At 43.1% G+C, this 27,322-nt stretch overlaps 1 protein-coding gene across 14 annotated transcripts in view; it reads right to left on the minus strand.

Annotated features, from left to right (window-relative positions):
• Positions 1–6,087: 6,087 nt before the first annotated feature.
• LOC139418517 (serine/threonine-protein kinase MARK2-like) overlaps positions 6,088–27,322 on the minus strand; it is a 31,232-nt gene continuing 9,997 nt past the window's right edge. For 2 of the 14 annotated variants that reach the window (XM_071168045.1, XM_071168052.1), the window contains exons 2-19: positions 21,490–21,663; positions 18,666–18,719; positions 18,170–18,218; positions 17,911–17,976; positions 17,659–17,729; positions 17,504–17,560; positions 16,813–17,049; positions 16,581–16,700; positions 16,296–16,431; positions 15,812–15,924; positions 15,587–15,722; positions 15,276–15,427; positions 15,093–15,181; positions 12,150–12,287; positions 10,625–10,888; positions 9,331–9,357; positions 7,967–8,005; positions 7,025–7,590 (exon numbers count right to left, since the gene is read on the minus strand). In XM_071168045.1, coding sequence (XP_071024146.1) covers positions 7,155–7,590; positions 7,967–8,005; positions 9,331–9,357; positions 10,625–10,888; positions 12,150–12,287; positions 15,093–15,181; positions 15,276–15,427; positions 15,587–15,722; positions 15,812–15,924; positions 16,296–16,431; positions 16,581–16,700; positions 16,813–17,049; positions 17,504–17,560; positions 17,659–17,729; positions 17,911–17,976; positions 18,170–18,218; positions 18,666–18,719; positions 21,490–21,663 — 2,358 coding nt within the window. In that variant the 3' untranslated portion in view covers positions 7,025–7,154. Of the gene's footprint in view, positions 7,591–7,966; positions 8,006–9,213; positions 9,358–10,624; positions 10,889–12,149; positions 12,288–15,092; positions 15,182–15,275; positions 15,428–15,586; positions 15,723–15,811; positions 15,925–16,295; positions 16,432–16,580; positions 16,701–16,812; positions 17,050–17,503; positions 17,561–17,658; positions 17,730–17,910; positions 17,977–18,169; positions 18,219–18,665; positions 18,720–21,489; positions 21,664–27,322 lie in introns of those variants that run through there. The other 12 variants (XM_071168049.1, XM_071168046.1, XM_071168048.1 and 9 more) reach the window with 12 other exon arrangements.

Genomic DNA, 27,322 nt, shown 5'->3' on the forward strand with positions numbered 1-27,322 from the left:
AAATACGCCACTGGCGCCCTGTGCTCTTCACAGATGAAAGCAGGTTCACACTGAGCACATGTGACAGACGTGACAGAGTCTGGGGACGCCGTGGAGAACGTTCTGCTGCCTGCAACATCCTCCAGCATGACCAGTTTGGCGGTGGGTCAGTCATGGTGTGAGGTGGCATTTCTTTGGGGGGGCCGCACAGCCCTCCATGTGCTCGCCAGAGGTAGCCTGACTGCCATTAGGTACCGAGATGAGATCCTCAGACCCCTTGTGAGACCATATGCTGGTGCAGTTGGCCCTGGGTTCCTCCTAATGCAAGACAATGCTAGACCTCATGTGGCTGGAGTGTGTCAGCAGTTCCTGCAAGAGGAAGGCATTGACGCTATGGACTGGCCCGCCCGTTCCCCAGACCTGAATCCAATTGAGCACATCTGGAACATCATGTCTCGCTCCATCCACCAACGCCATGTTGCACCACAGACTGTCCAGGAGTTGGCGGATGCTTTAGTCCAGGTCTGGGAGGAGATCCCTCAGGAGACCATCCGCCACCTCATCAGGAGCATGCCCAGGCATTGTAGGGAGGTCATACAGGCACGTGGAGGCCACACACACTACTGAGCCTCATTTTGACTTGTTTTAAGGACATTACATCAAAGTTGGGTCAGCCTGTAGTGTGGTTTTCCACTTTAATTTTGAGTGTGACTCCAAATCCAGACCTCCATGGGTTGATAAATTTGATTTCCATTGATAATTTTTGTGATTTTGTTGTCAGCACATTCAACTATGTAAAGAAAAAAGTATTTACTAAGAATATTTCATTCGTTCAGATCTAGGATGTGTTATTTTAGTGTTCCCTTTATTTTTTTGAGCAGAGTATATTCTAATATAATCTGTGTCAATACAGTCTATAGTGGCTTCCTTCCCATAGGAGATTCTCCTCGTCTTTCTTCTTTGGTGGGGTTTATCGGCGGTTGGCATCCAACGTTATGGTGCCTTACCGCTAGCTACTGCACTGGAGTGTGGGCCATAGACATGGAGAACGTAAATCCTACCTGCCAGCCCTGTTGCTCTTTAAAAAGGTAAAATATTTGAGACTATATCTACTATTTCCTGTATCCCTTCTCCCTCATACTACATCTCATCCTTTCTCTTTCCCCAGGTTACTGCCCACACTGTAGCAATAATGCTTTCCTATCACATTTATTCAACTGGCTGTGTCCCACCCTTAATCTTGTAAAAATAGCCTCCCCTCTTCTGTCCCTTCCAGGCTGTATCACAACCGGCCGTGATTGGGAGTCCCATAGGGAGGCGCAGTTGGCCCAGCGTCATCCGGGTTTGGCCGGTGTAGGCATTCATTGTAAATAAGAATTTGTTCTTTAACTGACTTGCCTAGTTAAATAAAGGTTAAATAAAACATATTTTGCCATCCTCACCGACTTTCCTCTGTACTTGAAATAAATGCCTGCCCTTAGTATCTCTATTCCACTGCTCCTGCCATCTCTGCACCACTGTTCATATCAGGCCCTTTGCCTTTTCCTTGCTCATTGAAACTACAACATCAACACCCCCACTACTAAGTGCTTGTTTAGCCAGTACATCAACTGCCTCATTCCCCTCCACCCTCACATGGGCGGGGACCAAAATAAATCCTTTCTGTATACACATTTGTCTAATCCTGCCATGGGTTTGTAGCACCTCATAAAGCAGGTCTTGTCTGCTATGTGAGCTTAAGGACTGGAGACTCATAAACACTGCACATGAATTAGAGCAAATATCTACTCTGTTTGGCTTCCTACACCCACTGCAAGGCCAACACTATCTCCTCTGTCCTCCTTGACACAGAAACCTATGAGTGGTATTCTTCTTTGGTATCATGGCATTTGCACATTTTGTTTGTGCATGCCGCCACCTACTGTAATGGGAGTGTGTGGTCAATCAAGTTACATTTTGTGATGCCCCAAAAAATAATTTCACCACCAACTAACCCTATACTTATATATCACTATTTAATCTTTTTACACCACATTCCACTACTTTGAGCCAAACTAATCCTACACCAGGCTAACGGCCTGGGAGGAGGGGACTCTTTTGTTAAACACACCTTGTAAGTCTTTTGCAGTAAAACCTTATACCAACAAGTACTTCTCTGCAGCTGCCACCACAACATCTACTGTGCCATACTGAAAGTATTCAGACCCCTAGACTTTTTCCACATTTTGTTACGTTACAGCCTTATTCTAAAATAGATGAAATACATTTTCCCTCAATCTACACACAACACCCCATAATGACATAGCAAAAACAGGTTTTTAGAATTTTTTTCAAATGTATAAAAAATAAATACAATTATTTAGATAAGTATTCAGACCCTTTGCTATGAGACTCAAAATTGAGCTCAGGTGCCTCTTGTTTCCGTCGATCATCCTTGAGATGTTTCTACAACTTGGAGTCCACCTGTGGAAAAATTATATTGATTGGACATGATTTCGAAAGGCACACATCTGTCCTTATAAGGTCCGGATCAAAGGAAAGATGAACGGAGCAAAGTACAGAGATGAAAACCTGCTCCAGAGCGATCAGGACCTCAGTCTAGGGTGAAGGTTCCCCTTCCAACAGGACGACCCTAAGCACACACACAGTCAAGACAACGCAGGAGTGGCTTCGGGACAAGTCTCTGAATGTCCTTGAGGGCCCAGCATGTGCCCGGACTTGAACCCGATCAAACATCTCTGGAGAGACTTGAAAATAGCTGTGCAGCGATACTCCCCATCCAACCTGACAGAGCTTGAGAGGATCTGCAGAGAATGGGAGAAACTTCCCAAATACAGGTGGTCCAAACTGTTATCTTCATACCTAAGAAGACACTAGGCTGTCGTCGCTGCCAAAGGTGCTTTAACAAAGTACTGACTAAAGGGTTTGCTAAAATTTCTAAAAGCCTGTTTTTGCTTTGTCATTATGGGGTATTGTGTGTAGATTGATGTGGGGAAAAAACGATTTAATCAATTTTAGAATAAGGCTGTAACATAACAAAATGTGGAAAAAGTCAAAGGATCTGAATATTTTCCGAATGCATTTGTATGTTTTTCTATGAATTACATTCAATTTCTGCGGTGCAGTTTCCATTTTTTTTTTAACCTTCATTTAACTAGGCAAGTCAGTTAAGAACAAATTATTATTTTCAATGACGGCCTAGGAACAGTGGGTTAACTGCCTTGTTCAGGGGTAGGGGATTTGATCTAGCAACCTTTTGGTTACTGGCCCAATGCCCAACGTTCGGCACAAAAGTGCTCACGGGATAACTGACATACACTAACATAACTTTGTCAGGTGAAGACTGCTTCAAAACTAAAACGGAAACAGGAGATGATGCAGCTGTTGAGAACCAAGGGATAACTATTCTAAGGACAAGCGCATATCTGTCTTCAATTACTATACTGCAGAGCTGTTGCGGAAAATAAAATATTAAGACGGGATCAAGAGAGAATTGGCAGCCAAAAACATCACATATTCTCTGATGTTCCCTGCAAAGCTACACATCACCCATGAGAGCGAGACCCACATCTTTGATTCAGTGCCTAATGCCAAGTCATTCCTGCGCTCCATTCAGATTACACCACCTTCCAGACCTGAGGACAGGGTCTGAAAAAAATATGCCAACTATGTGGCAAACTGTTGGGTCCAGAAGAAGTGAGAGACAAATGGACTCAAGGCCCAAGAAGTAGCCTAAATCTACCACAGAACATTTTACAGTCCACATTGAGTGCATGGAATATTTCATCCATGCTGGTCTGTTTACAGGCTCATCCCTTTTTTTTGCATCCAGGCTACCCCTATTAAACAAAGTGAAATTGTGTAGTGATAAATATTCGGTCAGATATACTATAATATAGGCCAGAATATGTTTTGCCCCCACTACTGGGTCTTGTGAGGATCCCCTGGTTTAAAGAACACAACACCAAGATCTGCAGTCCAGGAATGTCACGTGGCCGTGGCTTGCTGTATAAAGGAGGCAGACAGATATTCAGTTACTGTTCGATTGAGCATTAAAAAGGTCAAAATGGGTGACCTAAGCAACTTTGAGCGTGGTATGATTGATCGTTGGTGCCAGGTGCCAGCTTAGGTATCTCAGAAAGGGCCTGGCCTCCTGAGCTTTTCACGCACAACAGTGTCTAGGGTTTACCAACAATGGTTTATTAATTTTTTTTATTTTTAAACATCCAGTCAATGGCAGTTCTGTGGGCAAAAACAGCTTGTTGATGAGAGGTTGAAGGAGAATGATAAGAATTGTGCAAGCTTACAGGCAGGTCACTAACAGGCAATAAACAGGCAAAGAACTGCACAGTACAACGAGTTGTGTGTTTTGGCAATCTCGGAACGCACAACACGTCAGTCCTTGTCACGGATGGGCAATTGCAGCAGACGGCCACACCGGGTTCCACTCCTATCAGCTAAAAACCAGAAGCAGCAGCTCCAGTTGGCACGCGATCACCAACACTGGACAATTGATGAGTAGAAAAACATTGCCTCATCTGACTAATACTGGTTCCTGTTGCGTTATGCTGATAAAATCTAAAAATGAAATATCACATTTACATAAGTATTCAGACCCTTTACTCAGTACTTTGTTGAAGAACCTTTGGCAGCGATTACATCCTCGAGTCTTCTTGGGTATGACACTACAAGCTTGGCACACCTGTATTTGGGAATTTCTCCTATTCTTCCCTGCAAATCTTCTCAAGCTCTCTCAGGTTGGATGGGGAGCGTCACCGCACAGCTCTTTTCAGGTCTCTCCAGAGATGTTCAATCAGCTTCAAGTCGGGGCTCTGGCTGGGCCACTCAAGGACATTGAGACTTGTCCCGAAGCCATTCCTGCATTGTCCTGTTAGAAGGCGAACTGTCACCACAGTCTGAGGTCCTTAGCGCTCTGGAGCAGGTTTTCATCAAGGATCCCTCTGTACTTTGAGCCGTTCATATTTCCCTTGATCCTGACTAGTTTCCCAGTGCCTGCGGCTGCAAAACATCCACACAACATGATGCCACCACCATGCTTCATCGTAGGGATGGTGCCAGGTTTCCTCCAGACGTTACACTTGGCATTCAGGTTGAAGAGTTGAATCTTGGGAATCTTGTTTCATCAGATAATCTTGTTTCTCATGGTCTGAGTCCTTTAGTTACCTTTTGGCAAACTCCAAGCAGACTGTCATGTGCCTTTTACAGAGGAATGGCTTCTGTCTGGCAACTCTAACAAAGGCCTGATTGGTGGAGAGATCCTTGTCCTTCTGGAAGGATCTCCACAGAGGAACTCTGGAGCTCAGTCAGAGTGACCATCAGGTTTTTAGTCACCTCCCGGCCCAAGGCCGTTCTCCCGATTGCACAGTTTGGCTGGGCAGCCAGCTCTAGGAAGAGTCTTGGTGGTTCCAAACATCTTCCATTTATGAATGATGGAGGCCACTGTGTTTTTGGGGACCTTCAATGTGGCAGACATTTTTTGGTACCCTTCCCCAGACCTGTGCCTTGACACAATCCTGTCTCGGAGCGCTAGACAATTCCTTCAACCTCATGGCTTGGTTTTTGCTCTGACATGCACTGTCAAACTGTGGGACCTTATATAGACAGGTGTGTGCCTTTCCAAATCATGTCCAATCCAATGAATTTACCACAGGTGGACTCCAATGAAGTTATATAAACATCAAGGATGATCAATGGAAACAGGATGCATCTGAGCTCCATCTTGAGTCTCATAGCAAAGGGAATACTTAGGTAAATAAGGTATGTTTTTCATTTTTTTATTATATAAATCTGCAAACATTTAAGACCAGTTTTTGCTTTGTCATTATGGGTTAGTGTGTGGAGATTGATGAGGGAAAAACATTTAATACATTTTAGAATAAGGCTGTAATGTAACAAAATGTGTAAAAAGTCAAGGGGTCTGAATACTTTCTGAATGACTATATACATTAGTAGCATATCTAATGTTTATGGTGAAATAACGAGTCTCTTAAGCTTGTACAATTGTTCTGCATTTTCTTCATTCATCAGCAAAATGTGGGCATATTAAAGTGGGCTTCTATAACAGATAACAAAACTGAAAAGCAAAGATATCATCCAACTTTGTTTATTCTTATAATAACAATATTAATAATTATTTTCTCCAGAGAAAGGCAAAGGAACGCTGACTCAAGACATTCCAGTGCAGCACATTGAAACCAACCAGCAACTCTTAATTACATTACAATCCACCAATAATTATCAATTGGCCCTTAATTATTTAATCAGATAAATTACCCCTGCTGTATTAAAAAAAAAAAAAAAAAAAAAAAAAAGATTTGAGGGGGCTTGAGGAGCAGGCAGGTGAAGGTTCGCAATCAGAGTGCAAAGAGTTCAAGTCCATGGTAGCCTCAAGTAAGACACTGTACAATGATGTAAAAAATGGCAGAAGCTTTCTGGACCACACGGAAACACCTTGTGCAACTGTCATTAGCTGATTCAAATTAGAACATGATGTGAAAACCAATTTACAGCTGTAGTGAATATGCGTTGTACCTCAGATACATTAGTCTAATCATGTTGTACATTCAGTGTCAAACTGCAGCTCTCTTCATCTGTTCAAAACAGACAGCTGAAAATGGGGGCAAGATACTCAAGTACAGTAACATGGTGCTTCGACCATAGATTGGGCTTGGTGCAGGATAAGCAACGGAGAAAGGCCTGAGGGTTACAGCTGGCTGAGTCCAGGGCCATTTTGGGCTCAAAATAAAAATAAGAAAACCTACAAATCAGTTCATACATTTAACTCATTTCCTTTCATATTTTCCACCAATAAATGTATTTTGGAAAAAGATGATTGTGAGGTTTAAGAGAAACAAAACGGTCTCAGAAGACAACAGAAAAGTCAGAGGGGCGAGAGGGGCCAGAAACCCCAAACTGAAAAAAACATCCCCTCCCAAGAAAATTAACAATCCCCTCAAAACGGTCTATACACACAACCTCCCCCTAGCCACTTTGCTCCCCCCCCACCCACCCAAAAAGTCTCTCCATCCTCCTTTGCCTTCATCTCAAAAGCTCTCAGTTCAGTCTCAAAGTTCAGCCTCTTTGCCTTTGTGCTCCAGTCTGTCTCCATCCACCGTCCAACTCATTGTTATCATCAGTACCCCTCTTCCACAAGCTCACAGTTTGAGCTCATTGGCAACCTTGGAGGCGATGTTCTTGAAGGCGATGGATGTGCCAGAAATGCGTTTAAAGCGAACCCCGTTAAGGGAGAGGCGGGGCAGCTTGCACACCTCCATCTCCCACTCGACAAAGTCGTCACGGGCGGGATTCCCAGACACACACAGCAGCATGTAGCGCTCTCGCAGCTCATACTCGCAGCTGTTGGAGTCCAGAACCTTCCGGATCTCCTTCATCATCTCGTTGGGCTCCATGGAGGAGGTGGTTTTCATGCTCCAGGTGAAGCGCAGCGAGCGGGGCTTGTTGTCCTTGGAGGTCAGGCCCGGGGTCGTGGTGCTGGGCACCGTAGAGGTGGAGGACAGGGAGTCCTTGTTCTCGTCTCCTGCAGAGCCCAGGGTGCCCTTCTCCAGCTTCTCAGCAGTGGTCAACATGGGTCTGAGTTGGGAAAGAAAGTAGGAAAGGAGAATAAATATAAGGCAAGGACAGAATTAATGAAAAACAGACAAAACAGCAAGGTTACGGGCTGGTTAACAATGCATTCAATCACAGGGGGAACCAATGACAGCATGAGCATGAAACATTTAAGTTGTGCATTTACATGGACTCTTCAATGAGCAACAGAATACATGCGTCTCTTTCTGTTATTAAAAGATCAATGCTTACATTGTCAAAACCGAAGGAGCGCTACTGATCATATAATCAGCATGCTATTCTTTACACCACCTAAATCAATTAATCTAATCATTATTTGATTGACATTTTTTTCACTGAATCAACAGATTGATCAAATTGTCACTATCGTAATCCTCACCTGTTGGCCTCATCTCGACCCTCTCCCTCATACGGGCTCCTCAAAGAAAATCGGCAAAAGTTTAGTCTCCCCAAATTCCAATTAGACTTTATTACCAGGTTAGCACAAACACCATCAACTCCCATTGCAACCCCTGCACCTTCAAATTCCAGATTCTATAGTATTTTTCTTAGATATTATACTGTATGTATCCATAGATTTCATTCATGTGAGCTCCACTACATTTTAGAGGGCTATGAGGAAATAACTAGGTATCTCTACTAATTCTATTTCAAATCCCCAAAAATGGATTTACACCCCCACCCCCCGAAGTGGAATCACACAATCCATGGATACTTCTGTATTTTTGTTTAGCATACAACTGGAATGAACAGTCAGAGATCACATCTTTGTCTGTTATGTTAATAAGGCCCATCACCACCATCCAATAACCCCTCTCCTCAAACTCCCACAGCAAGGCATCCAAAAGAATAAAATAAACAGCATCGGTCAGATGCATATGCAGGCATTCTGCGGACCTATTCTCAGTTTCCCAAGGTGCCCAAAACCTTAAGTCTGTGCCCACCACAATTATATGACGTCAAACACATGCACTCCTTGACGTAAGTTTTAGTAAACATTGAATTTTTTTTTATCACTTTGTTGCTGAGAATATTATATTAGTGCCAAGAAACAGACGGCTCAAATGACACTTCAGGGAACTCATTCGAAATAGAAACAAAAATAATCCAAGTTAAGAAAAAGAAAACAGCAGGACGTTGCTGAAATATGAGGTTGTTTAGTGCAAACTGCAAGCCAGGACCAGTGGCCTGGTATCAGACAAAAGAAATGCAGGAGATATCCCTCCCAAAATAACAGTGATGTGACTTTTTCAAAATCAACAGCAATAATCCCTACTCCTGTCTGAGCATGTAATGTTGAAAGCCTTCCCACAATACAGGCAGCTGACAACAGCATTAGAGTTCAGAAGAATGCGTGTTCTTCTCAACAATCACCATCTCTCTGTATTCTAAGCTTCTTAGCTTTATGCACACTGGGTAGCATGGCATGATCAGACTGGGCTGCACGGAGGATTTTCTATTCAATTGGCCAAGGACCCATAGGGCAACACTCAACACTAACCGAGACAAAAAGGAAACGGGAATGAGAGAAAGCAGAAAGGGAGGAGTATCATTCACTGAGGGATGACGAGAGCAGCAGATGACGGTGAACCAGGCGATGGAGAGCAGGGTGAGTTAGTATAAAAAGGCAAATCCTTACAAAAAAAATTAAAAAAGGGTCATGACACATAAAATAGCCTCACAGTGGAGAGATACGACAAGGTAATAGTTGAGGAAAAACTGGGTGTGGTTATTTTTGCCTACCTTCTGGGGAATCTGAATGAGAGATTTCTACAAAAAAGGGGAGGGGGGGAAGAAAAAGAAAACTGTATGTACACAAACGTGCGCATAAACAAACCACAGCAAATCTGTTATACATGTCAGTCAACTGAAAGAGATGAATACTCCCCCCGGTGTCCCTCAGGAGGTGAGCTGCTTAAGCCAAACAGTTTGTCACTAAATAGCTGTTAATGTAGCTTGACATTACCATAGTCTTCAGGATGTTAAAGGCAGAGCAGTTACATGAACGGACTCGGATTAGGACTAACGTTAGCACTGGTTGGGAGACATGCATGCCAATTATGATATATTTACACAGTTTACAAAACTTTAAGAACACCTGCTCTTTCCATGACAGACTGACCAGGTGAAAGCTATGATCCCTTATTGATGTCGCTTGTTAAATCCACTACAAATCAGTGTAGATGAAGGGGAGGAGACAGGTTAAAGAAAGATTTTTAAGCCTTAAGACAGTTGAGACATGGATTGTGTATGTGTGCTATGCAGAGGGTGAACAGGCAAGACAAAATATTTAAGCGCCGTTGAACGGGGTATGGTAGTAGGTGCCAAGCTTCACTGTTTTTTTGTCAAGAACTGCAACGCTGCTAGGTTTTTCATAAAATCAACAGTTTCAGGTGTATCAAGAATGGGCCACCAACCAAAGGACTTTCAGCCAACTTGACACAAAAGCATTGGAGTCAACATGGGCCAGCATCCCTGTGGAATGCTTTCGATACCTTGTAGAGTCCATGCCCTGACGAATTGAAGCTGTTCTGAGGGCAAAATTGGGGGGGTGCAACTCAATATTAGCAAGGTGTTCTTAATGTTTTGTACACTGTGTATAACACCTTACATTCTGAGTGTTGTACAATTTATCAATAAAACAATTAAACTATAGCAAGATACTCAGATTTGTATTTGAAGGTATTTCTACACAGAGTAACTTCCCTAGCTGCTCCAATTACATGTGTGGCAACTGACCATAGCAACAAAAACATGCACAGCTCCAAACCAACTCAAACTAAAAAATAAAAATAAGAGGGGAGTACTTGTAGTCAAGCACATTGTGAGCACAAGAACATTATGTCCAGACAAAAAAAATAATCACAGGGACACAGTGAAGAGAAGAACGAACAGTCCAAAAATCACAATGCACAAACATGAATACCTCACTGTAATTCTCAAACTCTCATTCACTTAAGGCAAGATGTTCAACACCAGGATGTGATCAGCAAAACAGAAAATCACATCACAGGTCCCCGTTCCCCCATTCTCTCACCTGCGCACAAATTTAGAGGTGAACTTGCTGAAGATACCAGTGCCCCCAGCTCTTCGGGCCTGGCTGTTGCCATAGGAGAGGGAGGGGGATGCTGGGGGACCATTGTAGGTGGAGGCATGCTGGTCCCGCGTCGCCCTCTGCTGCCCAGCACTGAAAGTGCTTCTGGTGGCCACATTTCTGGGGAAGTTGGATCGCTCAGTCGCCGTGGAACTGCTGACGTTGTGGGCAGAGGGAGACGCCACTGGTACTCTCAGAGGGGCAGTGCTGTTTTTATAGTTTTGGGAGTAGAATGAGTAGGCAGAGGAGACATTTATAGATTTAATTATCACCATGCACATCAACATTTTCCCCATTGCTGAAGCTATTTCCCACAAAGAATGTATGATAAAAACATAACTGAGCTTGAGATGGTGAAACAAAAGTTCAGTAAAATCATATAATTTCTATACAAAGGCCTTTGGCTAAAGGAATGTGTGCAACAATGTAGCTGCTTCTATTAGGCTACAACATGCCATCCACACCGCAAAATCTCCCATGATTGACTTTAATCTTGAAAGATGAAGCCTAGTAAAATGACATATTGCCCAGAAAACGATTACAGCCTCGTGACCCGCCATGGGCAGCAGGTATAAACTACAGACTTGAAATATGAGGCCAGTGAAGCTTTGTTGAGTGTTAAAATCAGAGGCACTCTGCATTATCACAAAATCAGCGTGACACAGTAGGATCAGCTAACAGGGTAACAACAAATGCAGCATCACTACAAAGAAGGAAAGGTTGGGGAAGGGGCATGGAGCTGTAATACTATTGATTATGTTGTGGACCACTCACTCATTGTCATTGAGATTATAGCGAAACCACGTAGTGATAAAGTGGATTACGGGTTAACCAATTGATAAGTGAACGACACCCTACCTACCATTATAGCTCATTCACTAGGATTGTTTTTGTTGATTATTATTTTTTTTTTACAATGTGCATGGCCCATGAGATGTCAGATTTTGTATGGACAGGGAGTTACAGGGGGTATTAAAAAGAGATTACATGACATGCACACCAGCCAGGAGCTGAGAGAGTTCCGGCTCAGGCAAAAACATGGCACCGGCCGGGCCACGTTCAAAGTGTGATGATGTTTGATGTGTAACTGAGGGTTTGCAGGTACACATGAACCACGGGTTGGGAAGGTTCTGGATTTTATGTGCAATATTTGTGGTAGGACTGGTCGGATAAGGACAGAAGTGTTGGGGAGAAAGGTATTTCCCCAAAGAGGTGGGGTGCTTGTAGGGCGAGTTTCAGGGGGTGGGGAAAGTGGCAGACAGAAAAAAGTAGGGTGCTTTCAATGTTGCCCTTCCAGCAATATTGCTACCCTTTTAACCCCTACATCTGTGATCCATCTCTACCCATTTTGAATACTCAATGCTGAGAACTGCCACCAGGGACCATCTAACCCAAACCCTTTCATATCCCCTCTATTCTCCCTTCTGACGAGTGACTGTCCTATGTTCCCCGCTCTGGTGACACTTGCCTGGGCCGGTGTGCGTGGATGTCTGAGGGGGTGGGATGGGCAGAGGTGGACAGGGACTTGTGGTGTCGGGGGCGGGAGGAGGAAGAGAGAACTGCGGCTGCCGAGGCTGTGGAGGCGCGGGACCCTGGGGTGGTTAAGCTGGGGGAGAGAAATTAATAAACCCAGTGCCGACCGCCCCCCCGTGAGGGGTGGAAGAGGGCCATGGGGTAATCAAGGTTAGAAGTGGGGAGGAAGCGGAGGGGGACACGGAGGGAGGAAAACAACACAGACAACACAGGATCTCAGATAAGGCAGATTTGTATTGGATGACTATACAGAACAGCTTCCATTAAGCTCCCTTAATGGAAGACTGCATTACTTCTGGGAAGCATTGCACCCCAAAGAAGAGATGAGAGAGAGAAACTGTCAGAACAGAACACAAGTTTGAGGAAAGAAAAAGTGGCTTTAAAATAATGCATAAAGGAATAAAAATGCATTTAAAAAAAAATGGGGATAATGTGAATGTTACAAAACCCTATTAAATTAAAAAGGCATATTTGACATAACATTGTGTGAAAGGGCCATTCTGTCAGTGAGGAGAATGTGTGCTAGTGTTCAACCAATACAGTTTAGTAGCGATGGTACTGACCACACCGTGTCAGTTTGCCCTCTCATCATCTCTTTCAAGCAAACATGTTTTAGTCACATGCTGTTGGCAACGCTGCTCCCCTTCTCCCACACAGAACATGTTCTTAAACACGTTCCCTCTGCATTCTTCCCTTTTTGGAAGTAGCCTGCATATAAAAGCAGCCAGCATCATAAATCCCAGATGAAAGAGAGATCTGACTATCAGGGTCAAGAAATGATTATGGTTTCAGTTGATTGCAGATGCAGTGTTTCACTTTGTGAGTAAGCTGGCCTTGAGTATATTTTGATTCTTTCATACTTGCTAAAATGTGTCACTAATCCATTATAAAAGATTTCAAAACTGCTCCTGTGTGACTGTATGTGAGAATGTGTATGTACTAGAGGTCGACCGATCATGATTTTTCAACACTGATACCGATTATTGGAGGACCAAAAAAAGCCGATACCCATTAATCGGCCTATTTAAAAAAATATATTTGTAATAATGGCAATTACAACAATACTGAATGAACACTTATTTTAACTTAATATAATACATCAATAAAATACATTTAGCCTCAAATAATGAAACATGTTAAATTTGGTTTAAATAATGCAAAAACAAAGTGTTGGAGAAGAAAGTAAAATTGCAATATGTGCCATGTAAGAAAGCTAAGTTCCTTGCTCAGAACATGAGAACATATGAAAGCTGGTGGTTCCTTTTAACATGAGTCTTCAATATTCCCAGGTAAGAAGTTTTAGGTTGTAGTTATTATAGGAATTATAGGACTATTTCTCTCTATACCATTTGTATTTCATATACCTTTGACTATTGGATGTTCTTATAGGCACTTTAGTATTGCCAGTGAAACAGTATAGATTCCATCCCTCTCCTCGCCGCTACCTGGGCTCGAACCAGGAACACATCGACAACAGCCACCCTCGAAGCATCGTTACCCATGCAGAGCAAGGGGAACAACTACTCCAAGTCTCAGAGCGAGTGACTATTGAAATGCTATTAGCACGCATCCCGCTAACTAGCTAGCCATTTCACATCGGTTACACCAGCCTAATCTCGGGAGTTGATAGGCTTGAAGTCATAAACAGCGCAATGCTTGAAGCATTGTGAAGAGCTGCTGGCAAAACGCACGAAAGTGCTGTTTGAATGAATGCTTACGAGCCTGCTGGTGCCTACCATCGCTCAGTCAGACTGCTCTATCAAATCATAACATAATAACACACAGAAATACGAGCCTCAGGTCAGTAATATGGTCGAATCCGGAAACTATCATTTCGAAAACAAAACGTTTATTCTTTCAGTGAAATACGAAACTCCGTATTTTATCTAACGGGTGGCATCCATCAGTCTAAATATTGCTGTTACATTGCACAACCTTCAATGTTATGTCATAATTACGTAAAATTCTGGCAAATTAGTTCGCAATGAGCCGGCGGCCCAAACTGTTGCATACATCCTGACTCCGCGTGCAATTAACGCAAGAGAAGTGACAATTTCACCTGGTTAATATTGCCTGCTAACCTGGATTTCTTTTAGCTAAATATGCAGCTTTAAAAATATATACCTGTGTATTGATTTTAAGAAAGGCATTGATTTTTATGGTTAGGTACACGTTGGAGCAACGACAGTCCTTTTTCGCGAATGCGCACCGCATCGATTATATGCAACGCAGGACACGCTAGATAAACTGGTAATATCATGCACCATTGTGTAGTTAGTTATAACTAGTGATTATGATTGATTGATTGTTTTTTTATAAGATAAGTTTAATGCTAGCTAGCAACTTATCTTGGCTTCTTACTGCATTTGCGTAACAGGCAGGCTCCTCGTGAGGCAGGTGGTTAGAGCGTTGGACTAGTAACCGTAAGGTTAAAAGATTGAATCCCTGAGCTGACAGGGTAAAAATCTGTCGTTCTGCCCCTGAACAAGGCAGTTAACCCACCGTTCCTAGGCTGTCAATGAAAATAAGAATGTGTTCTTAACGGACTTGCCTCGTTAAATAAAGTTGTAAAAATAAATATATATATATATATATATATGGCAAAATCGGCGTCCAAAAATACAGATTTCCAATTGTTATGAAAACTTGAAATCCGCCCTAATTAATCGGCCATTCCAATTAATCGGTCGACCTCTAGTATGTACACTGGGAATCCACCTGCCAACTGCTCTGTGTTAAATCCACTGGCGGCTGGCCACTGCTTGTAAACACTGCCACCTAGACATGTGACTAGCCCCAAAAACAGATCTCCGCTGCCATGTCAGAGAGTGTGTGATTGCGAGTATGTAAGAGTGCGCGCGCGGGTGCTTGTGTCTACCTGTCCATTCCGTTCTGGACCCCAAGTGTGGCTCTCTCAGGGACTGGCGAGTTTCGACTGCGACTCGTACCAGTGGACAGGATGCTGTTCTGTAGGGCCGATAGAGGATATGATGTAGAGTACAGTAGTGTACATGCCATCAACCCTGGAGTGGCAGGCATGCAGAACAATAAATCCACTCACGGTGGAGGGGGTTGGGGTGCTCCTCTTACGATCTGCTGCAGCTAAGGGACTGGGAGGGACTTTAGTGGAGCTGCCAGTGCCAGAACCTTTCCTCCCATAATCCTCTGCTGTGTGCTTGTTGTCGCCCTGGGAACGCTTAGAAGCTGAAGAACCTGGGAAAAAGAACAAGAGACAACAGAAGAATGGAAAGAGTGGGACAGAGACGCAAAGACGGAGATCAATATAAAAAGATAGTTGAAACCAAAATAAGAGCATTTGTCCAAAATAGCAGTACATTTACAGTATCCTCATCAATCCAAACAGCTTCCTACCTGCATCTGTTGCTCTCCGGGGCTTCTGATTGGATGAGGTACTGCGCTGTACCTTGTGAGAAGGGGATTGGGCATTGCTGTTTGTGAGGTCACTTCCTGGGCGGGGTTTCATTGATAGGCTGATGCATTCGTCCATCTGCGGGAGAAGAGGGATGGTCATACATATTACCATGGCAGGAGTAGGACACACTTTGCTCCTACATATAGAGTGTATTCACTTCGTACCTCAGAGTTCCTGTAATCCAGTAATAGATATGTGGCCATGACGTCATTGTATTTTTGGTTGACGAGCGAGTCCTGGATCTCCTCCGCAGAGTAGCCCATCTGCAACATGATATCTGGACAGAATGGCAAGAAAAGGTCAACCGTACTACCACATCAAAGACAGAAGTACTACGCACACATGCAGCATACTGCAGAGACAAACCGATCACAAACACATGATTCTACAGACAAAATAGTTAAGACCATAAAGGCATATCATTAGAGTCTAACAAAAAAGTATAGTATTTAGTTTTACTAAACATGAAGGCACATGTTGACACAGCAAAGGGCATGTTACGCAACACAGAGGTAGGCAGACTAACAGGGCACGTAAAATAAGACTACCTTCAGATAGAGGGGCCCTCCCCCAATTAATGTGACCTCTAACCCCTTCCCCAGTAACCCCTCTACTGCCACCAGCTCATCCACCAGACGCCTGCCCCACCTCTCTTCCACCCCCCCGCTCGGTCGGGGTGCTGACCTGTCCTCTTGGGGTCCTTGTAGTCTGGCTGGGGCTCGATGAAGGGCTTCAGCTCCTCCTCCTCATGGCCTACGTTCATCCAGCGGTCCTTCATGATCTGCTGCTGGACACAAGCAGAGAGAGAGAGGACGGAGTCTTGGCGTTAATGGGGAAAGGGAGGTGGATAGAAAAACACAGTACTAACAGTTGTCTCTACACAATTCTGGTTTGTATCCAGCGGAGGCAGTGGCTAGGTGAGGTACTATTAACCTCCAGGCTGCCCCTCTTGGTTGGGTTGAGAATGAGGAACTTCTTGAGCAGGTTCTCGCAGTCTGTGGACATGTAGAAGGGAATCCTATACTTCCCCCGCAGAACCCGTTCGCGCAGCTCCTAAAGGGAAGACGAGCGCAACAGACAAGGATTAAAGTGAGGTGTGGGTAGGTATTCAACAACATCACGTGTTTACCATGCCTCCCTTCCACCTTCACTGTTCCCTGCCCACCTTTAGGTTCTGTCCGTCGAAAGGCAGAGATCCGCTGACCAGTGTGTAGAGGATGACCCCCAGGCTCCAGACGTCCACCTCGGGGCCGTCATATTTCTTCCCCTGGAACAGCTCCGGGGCGGCGTAGGGAGGAGAGCCACAGAACGTGTCCAGCTTGTTCCCCATGGTGAACTCATTGCTGAAACCAAAGTCTGCGATCTTGATGTTCATGTCAGCATCTAGGAGTAGATTCTCTGCCTGGAGAGAAATCATTTTCTATTGATACCAGTTCTTTCAACAAAAATATTTAAAGAACACCAACATGAACATGGAAAAAAGGTGTACTCAAAAGGCACTTCAGCCCAGCTTAAATGAAAAAAAGGGTGGATCCCAAAAACATTCCTTACCCCAGGATACTTCTACTGGTGACTATCCGGGAGAATAAAGAGAAAAAAAGGAGCACTGTTGCTGGGTAAATCTGATGGATTTATTGACGGGAAAAACAATAGGCTTACGTACAAATCAGATATACGCAGCAACTGAGCGCTCCTTCTTGTTTATTCTCTGGGGTAGTCACCAGTTGAAGTATCCTGAGGTAAGGAATGTTTTTATGCATTTCATAATTTAATAATCTTGATTTTGTCACAAATGGAGCCATCCCTTTCTCTACATTACACATCAAAACACTTCCCCATTTCTTGTCCATCCTCACCTTCAGGTCTCTGTGTACGATGCACTTCTGGTGGCAGTACTGTACCGCTGACACGATCTGTAGCAAGACAAGGAGCAACAGCTAGGATGACCATTCCCTTTTAAACAGTATTGGCAATAACAGGAAATTAAACCAGCAGACAAACAGTGTCTCACCTGTCTAAATTTGGCTCTGGCCTCTTTCTCTTTCATTCTCCCGTGAGCAACAAGGTAATCAAACACCTCACCTGAGGAGAGGGGTTGAGGGGGAGACAGAATGTAGGGGAGTGTTGAAGAAAGCAGTGGAAACAAAGGAGGATAAAAGGTTGAGTGAGTAAAAAGAGTATGTGAATGAAGCGAGACAGAACTGATGTTATTAAATGCTGAAAACAGAGAACATCAGGTTGAACTGAGTAGGTCTTTACTCACCTCCACTGGCATACTCCATGATCAAGTACAGCGTCTTCTCTGTCTCAATAACTTCAAATAACTTAACTACAGAGAAAAGATACATTTTGTTCAATTCAATCAAGACAACACCTTCAATCACAACTTAGCGATCAATTTTCAAAATGTGAACTATGACCTCTACATCGGAAGCCTCCACCAATAAGCAGGCAAGCAAAACATGTTTCTGTTATTTGGTTGGGGATTGATAATCTGAAAAGGAAAGCAGCACAAAGCTCACCGATATTTGGGTGATTGAGCAGCTTCATGATCCTCACTTCACGAAACAGCTATGGGCAGGAGAACAGAGACATTAACAGAAGATCAATCAGTTTATATGCGACAAAGTCAGAGTTTATCCAATATAATTTTAACTCTACACTCCAAGACTGTATGTTAAAATCACTGTGTGCACGTCTCCATGCATACATTTCTGAATAGAGTACTGGCACCCCACCCAAACCATCACGACAGGAAGTACTTGGGTCTAATTTCCTGTAATTACCCCCATATCCTGCCCTAAGCCCTACAGAGGGAACTACCCTCTTCAGGAGAAGATTGGGGTTAGGGACTGGAAGATGCTTCAAGAGGATGGATGTGAATAAGCAATGCTCTGTCACAATCTCTTCTTGATTTGAGCTGTATTCTTTCTATTTCAGAAATAAAACGCCCCTATCCGAACACACAAATCAAAACAACAACCGTATGGCATTAACCCAGCATCTCATTGTCCTCACCTTTTGGAGACTGGAAGAGTTGAGCTGCGTTTTGTCTATGATTTTCACAGCCACCTTTTATAGGAGGGGAGGGGGGAAAGTTAGACATGAGTAGCTCGACTTGAACTATACCACCCACCAGTGGAAAGAACTGGATGAGGACTCTTTCCCCCCAAACAACTCTATTACTCTCGGTATTGTTTCTCCATGTGATGCCCCACTCCAAGCACTCATGGCACATCAACAGGGATGTAAACATTTCTGGCATCTTTTATTTCAGCTTATGAAACATGGGATCAACACTTTACATGTTGCGTTTATATTTTTGTTCAGTGTAGTTGGGTGACAACCAATGTAATTTGCTGGGTCATTGCTACCAAATGTGCTGTAGAAAATGGTGTTTTACCGGCATAGTTGTGTCGGCTAGTGGAGTGGACAACTCGCATTTTTGCCGATTGCACATCTACCTGCTGATTGGGGCTTTGAGATTGCCCGTTTCACAATAATAGTTTTCCTAGTTTTGCTTTAAACAGTCAGTGCATCTGGTCATTTTTACATGAACATGGTAAAGTTGTAATTTCATTACAAAGAGTGAAATCATTTGTGCGAGCACCAGCCCATGATTTGATCTCATATACAAAAATGTGGGGTCACACAACAGAACAAAATGAGTAATCATTTTAAAGTCATTCACAGTGCTTTATTAAGAAGTGTAATAGACTACTGAGATGGTATTCAAGAAATAAGTTGTTTCATCTCACGGGTTGTGACTTTAAATCATTTGATGTGCAACCTAATCCATTTTGAATTTTGGGTTGACTACAAGGCAATTGTTATATTGTGCTGTTGAAAATAGGGCTCCAGAATTCTTGCTCAAAATAGATGAATTTGCCTACGTCTTTATGTGCACTAATATCATAGGCCAATTTATTTGGGGCTAATTTACACCTGAGTAAATGGAAACTCAAAATATTAGCTAGATCGTCAACTCTAAATCTAATACCCACTGCTAGTAGCCATGTATTAATCTAACAGTAAATGTAATGTCCCAAAACTTTGCAGTTGTAGCCTACTATCCAATGACGCCTATGCAATCACAATCGCCGATGCACAGTTCGTGCACTCCGTATCTCAAAGCTATATCAAACATCCTGCTGAATATTAATTTGAGAAATAAAAAAAATCCTACCTACAGAAAGCAGAGAACCTCCTCTCTTCAATGGCAACAACAGTACTACACAGGATTGCTGTGTTTTCCCCGTGGTTGGATTTTGAAATGTTATAATCAGAACACTTGTCTGATGCAACCAATTAAAAATGTAACTCGCGCACAGCCAAGTCAAAGGGTTGCAAAATGCGATTAAACGGTCGCAGTCTGGAGCCCTGTAAAATGACAAGTTAATTAGTGGGTGACGGGGATATCAGAATAAAGTAGGGGGACATAAAACAAATTCCCCCCTCCCCCCAATTGGATAGTGTTTAGATGCTCAGTCTGCCCTATGGCTCAGCTCAGGAGTCTACACACCCACCAGGGGTCGCATTAACAGAGTTCTGCATTTTTCACAAGAGAAAAAGATTAAACTCATAAGAAATATCTTTGTGTTTTGTAAATGCAGATATAAAATGCTTCTTATTGTAATTTCTGTTCAACATCAGACTAATTTTGTGCTTCAGTTGCACTTCTCCACTCAGATCACTCTTCATATTTTCAAGCATGGTGGTGGCTGCATCATGTTTTGGGTATGCTTGTCATCGGCAAAGACAAGGGAGATTTGTAGGATAAAAAGAATAGCGCTAAGCACAGTCAAAATCCTAGAGGAAAACCTGGTTCAGTCTGCTTTCCAATAAACACTGGGAGACAAATTCACCTTTCAGCAGGACAACAACCTAAAACACAAGGCCAAATAGACAATACACTGGAGTTGCTTATCAAGACGACATTGAATGTTCCTGAGTGGCCTAGTTACAGTTGACTTAAATTGGCTTAAAAATCTATGGCAAGACTTGAAAATGGCCGTCTAGCATCGATCAACAATGGTGTACATTCCAGGTGTGCAAAGCTCTTAGCGGTGAGTCTTTCTGGGTAAGTCTCTGTAAATCACTGCCGACGGTGATTCTAACATGTTTTGACTCAGAGGGTTGAATACTTAACTAATCAAGATATATTCATGTTTTCTAGTTATTTTTATAACTTAATTTTTTTTGTGTAGACTGGATTTAATTGTAATTTTGTCAACATTTTAATCCCACCTTGTAACAACAAAATGTGGAAAAAGTAAAGGAGTGTGAATAGTTTGATGGCACTGTAGTGTTGCACTTCTGTTGTCATTTGATGGAAAGTAAGCTTTCTTTCTGCCAAATGTGTTGCACTAATGTTGCACTAAGGAAAACTATAGTTGCACACTCCTGATCACTCTATTGATGCAACAAAAAAAAACGACTTTCAATATAAAACTTAAGTGAAATGGTATAAAACGCAGTCTGAAATTTTGAAAACTAACACAACCCCTGAGACACATACACGAGGGCCACTCAGCTCAGACAGATCCAGTTCACAGGCCCAGCTCCTGAGCTCCATCATTTTTAATTTAGACTGGAAAATTAGTGTTCAGACAACAAAATGTTAGTGCATCAAATCACATCGATTCCTTCCACTAATCAAACTGAATCGCACCAAATCGTTTCAAACTAAAAGTATCATATCAGAGCCCATGTATCTAGATGCGTATCAAACCGTGTTTGAAAGGAAAGAGTCACATCCCTAAACACATCTAACAAAAAAGCAGTAACATCAGCGCCACTAAATCCAATGTTTGGACTTGGTTTGATCTCAGTTTATCCTCACCTCTTTCCCTGTGAGGACATGACGAGCCAGTTTGACCTTGGCAAAGTTGCCCTTGCCGATGGTTTTCAGCAGCCGGTAGTTGCCAATGTGTGGCTGCTCGTCTGGCGTCGTGGCGACAGAATTCCGGCACCGCGGCATATTAGGACGCCCGCCTGCCTTGGACTCTGAGTGAGACTGAAAGAGGAGAACAAAATTCTGTTAGGAATGGTGATTTCCTAACACTAGCCTACACAACACCTCCGACACAAATCGAGACAATGCATTTTAGACTCCCATCAAAGGAGAAAGAGCCTTGGATCCAAGGAGACCTCATAGAAAAACGCAACTGTGAGCATAACTTGATACTGTCCAATAATGTTGATCTCTCAATCTACATAGTCACTATATAAAAATAGTGAAATAAAGTCGCACACTATGCATGCCCCAAACTATTTAATGGGTCAACCTAAGCATTAGGTTCACCCATTAAAATTGTTGGGAGCATATACTCCCCTCTTTATTTGGACAGTGAAGCTGAAATGTGTAAATGTGGCTCTATACGCCAGCATTTTGAATTGGAGATCAAATTTTTCATGAGGCGATAGTTCAGAATGTCACCTTTTAAGGGGGTTTTCATACATCTGTTTTACCGTTTAGAAATTAAAGCACTTTGTGCATCTAGTCCCCCCATTTGACCTTTTTTCATAAGTATTTGGGGTCATTCTATGTCATTTCAGCAAGCCACGATACCCACCATCTCAGACTGTTCTGGAATTGTTTCTGTAGTTAGAAACATAAGATTGCTTTCCTGAAATATTTTGTTTAAAATTTCACCCAAATTGGCTTTTTAAATTTATAGAATTCACATAATATTCAACAGTTATAGCACCAAAACATCCCATTTGGACCAAACTTCTTCCTAACAGTGAGTAAGACATGAGCAATCCAATAAAAGGGTCAAAAGCCACCCAAGGAGCCCCCCCACAGCAATCCCACCCCAACAACCAGCATCAGTTATCTATGTCTGATAGGTAGTATGGAGATGCTGTATTGCTTCTTGATCCTTTGTTATGTATTCCCTGTGAATCTGGTGATGTTGTTTTCCTCCCCTGTTCAGAGAAATTAACCATTGAAGTTGCTTGCATTATTTACCATAAATTAGTGTGAAAGTACAAGGTTTGCACACTGGATGCTGCTGTTCTTGCTACTTCCGCAACACCCTTTTATCAAATTTGACTAGTCTCTTGTGTTTATTAAACGGATCACAACATTTTCTTTGCAACTTTGGGCAGAAAACCAATAGCTTGTGACTCCAATGGCTAATTTCGCTGAACAAAAAAAAATTAAGATTCACAGGGAATACAGCAGGCAGAGAACTGATACTGTACTGGTTGTTGGGGGTGGGGTTGTGGGTGGCTTTAGATCCTTTTATTGGATAGCTCATCTTACTTGTTGTTAGGAAGAATGGTCCAAATCGGATGTTAGGTACCATAGTTATTGAAGATATGAATCCTATAAAAAAATAAAAAAATTGCCAATTTGGGTGCAATTCATTTGTTTAATCCAATTATATTTCATGAATGATCATCTTATTTGCTTTAAACTAAATTAATGTTAGAACAAATCGGAGATAGTGGGTGTCGAAATTCTCGTGCTTTTTGAGGTGGAATGACTAAACAAATTCACAATGATTCAATTATGCTTTATGGTTAACGAGATGTGGTGTGGTCACAACAACATACGGGAACTCAAGTCCTTCTGTTCACCTGATTTAGAATTCCTCACAATCAAATGTCGACCGCATTATCTACCAAGGGAATTCTCTTCGATTATTATTATTATAATCACAGCCGTATATATTCCCCCCCAAGCAGACACATCGATGGCTCTGAACAAACTTTATTCGACTCTTTGCAAACTGGAATCCACACATCCTGAGGCTGCATTCATTGTAGCTGGGGATTTTAACAAGGCTAATCTGAAAACAAGACTCCCTAAATTGTATCAGCATATTGATTGCGCAACCAGGGCTGGTAAAACCTTGGATCATTGCTATTCTAACTTCCGCGATGCATATAAGGCCCTCCCCCGCCCTCCTTTCGGAAAAGCTGACCACGACTCCATTTTGTTGCTCCCTGCCTACAGACAGAAGCTAAAACAAGAAGCTCCCACGCTGAGGTCTGTTCAACGCTGGTCCGACCAATCTGATTCCACGCTCCAAGACTGCTTCCATCACGTGGACTGGGATATGTTTTGTATTGCGTCAAACAACATTGACGAATACGCTGATTCGGTGAGCGAGTTCATTAGAACGTGCGTTGAAGATGTCGTTCCCATAGCAACGATTAAAACATTCCCAAACCAGAAACCGTGGATTGATGGCAGCATTCGCGTGAAACTGAAAGCGCGAACCACTGCTTTTAAATCAGGACAAGGTGACGGAAACATGACCGAATACAAACAGTGTAGCTATTCCCTCCGCAAGGCAATCAAACAAGCTAAGCGTCAGTATAGAGACAAAGTAGAATCGCAATTCAACGGCTTAGACACAAGAGGTACGTGGCAAGGTCTACAGTCAATCACGGATTACAAAAAGAAAACCAGCCCAGTCACAGATCAGGATGCCTTGCTCCCAGGCAGACTAGATAACTTTTTTGCCCGCTTTGAGGACAATACAGTGCCACGGACACGGCCCGCAACCAAAACATGCGGACTCTCCTTCACTGCAGCCGAGGTGAGTAAAACATTTAAACGTGTTAACCCTCGCAGGGCTGAAGGCCCAGACGGCATCCCCAGCCGCGCCCTCAGAGCATGGGCAGACCAGCTGGCCGGTGTGTTTACGGACATATTCAATCAATCCCTATCCCAGTCTGTTGTTCCCACATGCTTCAAGAGGGCCACCATTGTTCCTGTTCCAAAGAAAGCTAAGGTAACTGAGCTAAACGACTACCGCCCCGTAGCACTCACTTCCGTCATCATGAAGTGCTTTGAGAGACTAGTCAAGGACCATATCACCTCCACCCTACCTGACACCCTAGACCCACTCCAATTTGCTTACCGCCCAAATAGGTCCACAGACGATGCAATCTCAACCACACTGCACACTGCCCTAACCCATCTGGACAAGAGGAATACCTATGTGAGAATGCTGTTCATCGACTACAGCTCAGCATTTAATGCCATAGTACCCTCCAAACTCGTCATCAAGCTCGAGACCCTGGGTCTCGACCCCGCCCTGTGCAACTAGGTACTGGACTTCCTGACGGGCCGCCCCCAGGTGGTGAGGGTAGGTAACAACATCTCCACCCCGCTGATCCTCAACACTGGGGCCCCACAAGGGTGCGTTCTGAGCCCTCTCCTGTACTCCCTGTTCACCCACGACTGCGTGGCCACGCACGCCTCCAACTCAATCATCAAGTTTGCGGACGACACAACAGTGGTAGGCTTGATTACCAACAACTACGAGACGGCCTACAGGGAGGTGGTGAGGGCCCTCGGAGTGTGGTGTCAGGAAAATAACCTCACACTCAACGTCAACAAAACTAAGGAGATGATTGATTGTGGACTTCAGGAAACAGCAGAGGGAACACCCCCCTATCCACATCGATGGGACAGTAGTGGAGAGGGTAGTAAGTTTTAAGTTCCTCGGCGTACACATCACAGACAAACTGAATTGGTCCACCCACACAGACAGCATCGTGAAGAAGGCGCAGCAGCGCCTCTTCAACCTCAGGAGGCTGAAGAAATTCGGCTTGTCACCAAAAGCACTCAAACTTCTACAGATGCACAATCGAGAGCATCCTGTCGGGCTGTATCACCACCTGGTACGGCAACTGCTCCGCCCACAACCGCAAGGCTCTCCAGAGGGTAGTGAGGTCTGCACAATGCATCACCGGGGGCAAACTACCTGCCCTCCAGAACACCTACGCCACCCGATGTCACAGGAAGGCCATAAAGATCATCAAGGACAACAACCACCCGAGCCACTGCCTGTTCACCCCACTATCATCCAGAATGCGAGGTCAGTACAGGTGCATCAAAGCTGGGACCGAGAGACTGAAAAACAGCTTCTATCTCAAGGCCATCAGACTGTTAAACAGCCACCACTAACATTGAGTGGCTGCTGCCAACACACTGACTCAACTCCAGCCACTTTAATAACGGGAATTGATGGTAGTTGATGTAAAATATATCACTAGCCACTTTAAACAATGCTACTTAATATAATGTTTACATACCCTACATTATTTCTCATATATATATATATATATATATATATATACACACACGTATATACTGTACTCGATACCATCTACTGCATCTTGCCTATGCCGCTCTGTACCATCACTCATTCATATATCTTTATGTACATATTCTTTATCCCTTTACACTTGTGTGTATAAGGTAGTTTGGAATTGTTAGCTAGATTACTCGTTGGTTATTACTGCATTGTCGGAATTAGAAGCACAAGCATTTCGCTACACTCGCATTAACATCTGCTAACCATGTGTATGTGACAAATCAAATTTGATTTGAATTAGTCAAAAGTTCAGTATTTGGTCCCATATTCCTAGCACAATGACTACATCAATCGTGTGACTACAAACTTGTTGAATGCATTTTCAGTTTATTTTGGTTGTGTTTCGGATTATGTTTTGCCCAATGGGAACTGAATGGTGAATAATGTAGCGTATCATTTTGGGTGTTAGCGTTTTTTTGGGTGGTTATGACCTTTGTTCCTCAAACTTTCTCACTTATCCTTTTTTCACATTTCATGATTATCTGTAATCATGGTAGCATCCTCATGAATGTAGCAGTGTTCAGAAATGAAGGGTGTAATCATGGTAGCATCCTCATGAATGTAGCAGTGTTCAGAAATGAAGGGTGTAATCATGGTAGCATCCTCATGAATGTAGCAGTGTTCAGAAATGAAGGGTGTACGTTTCACAGTTATGGGGTCACGGTTCGGTAATATTACAGCAGGAAAATTAAAAGCCAACAGTTACTGTAGTTAATTTGCTAATTTGGCAAGAGACAACTAAAAAGCACCCTATTTGTGGTCCAAGACCAGTTTCTATGACCGCATTCACAATGTTCCTGGCATTGTCTGTTGTGACAGGGATGTTGGACCTCAAGTAGAAGTCTTCAAATGTATGCATAAATAAATATTGACACCCGTTCTGAACGGACCCGAGGACAACTACACCAGTTCCTTATAGACCTGGTTGGATCCAGACCCGGTCCAATCAACATGTGAAATAAGTCAAGGGGTATGAATACTTTCTGAAGGTACTGTAGAGTGTGCAACTTTCTTTTTATACGGTTCACTCTTTGTTAGTAAAAAAAAAAAAAAAAAAAAAAGATGTACTGGTCGTGTAAACATATGAGATGTTATCGCTGTAGCAGTGAAATGCTTATGTTTCTAGCTCCAACAGTGCAGTAATACCTAACACACACACACACACACACACACACATCCAAAACATATAAAGAAAGAAATATCCGAACAAGCCATGTCAGAGTCCAGAATATAAATACACTGCTCAAAACAATAAAGGGACCACTAAAATAACACATCCTAGATCTGAATGAATGAAATATTTGTATTAAATACTTTTTTCTTTACATAGTTGAATGTGCTGACAACAAAATCACACAAAAATGATCAATGGAAATCAAATTTATCGACACATGGAGGTCTGGATTTGGAATAACACTCTAAGTGGAAAACCACACTACAGGCTGACCCAACTTTGATGTAATGTCCTTAAAACAAGTCAAAATGAGGCTCAGTAGTGTGTGTGGCCTCCACGTGCCTGTATGACCTCCCTACAATGCTTGGGCATGCGCCTGA

The sequence above is a fragment of the Oncorhynchus clarkii genome, chromosome 10 (genome assembly GCF_045791955.1).
Source record: "Oncorhynchus clarkii lewisi isolate Uvic-CL-2024 chromosome 10, UVic_Ocla_1.0, whole genome shotgun sequence".
Taxonomy (NCBI): Eukaryota; Metazoa; Chordata; class Actinopteri; order Salmoniformes; family Salmonidae; genus Oncorhynchus; species Oncorhynchus clarkii.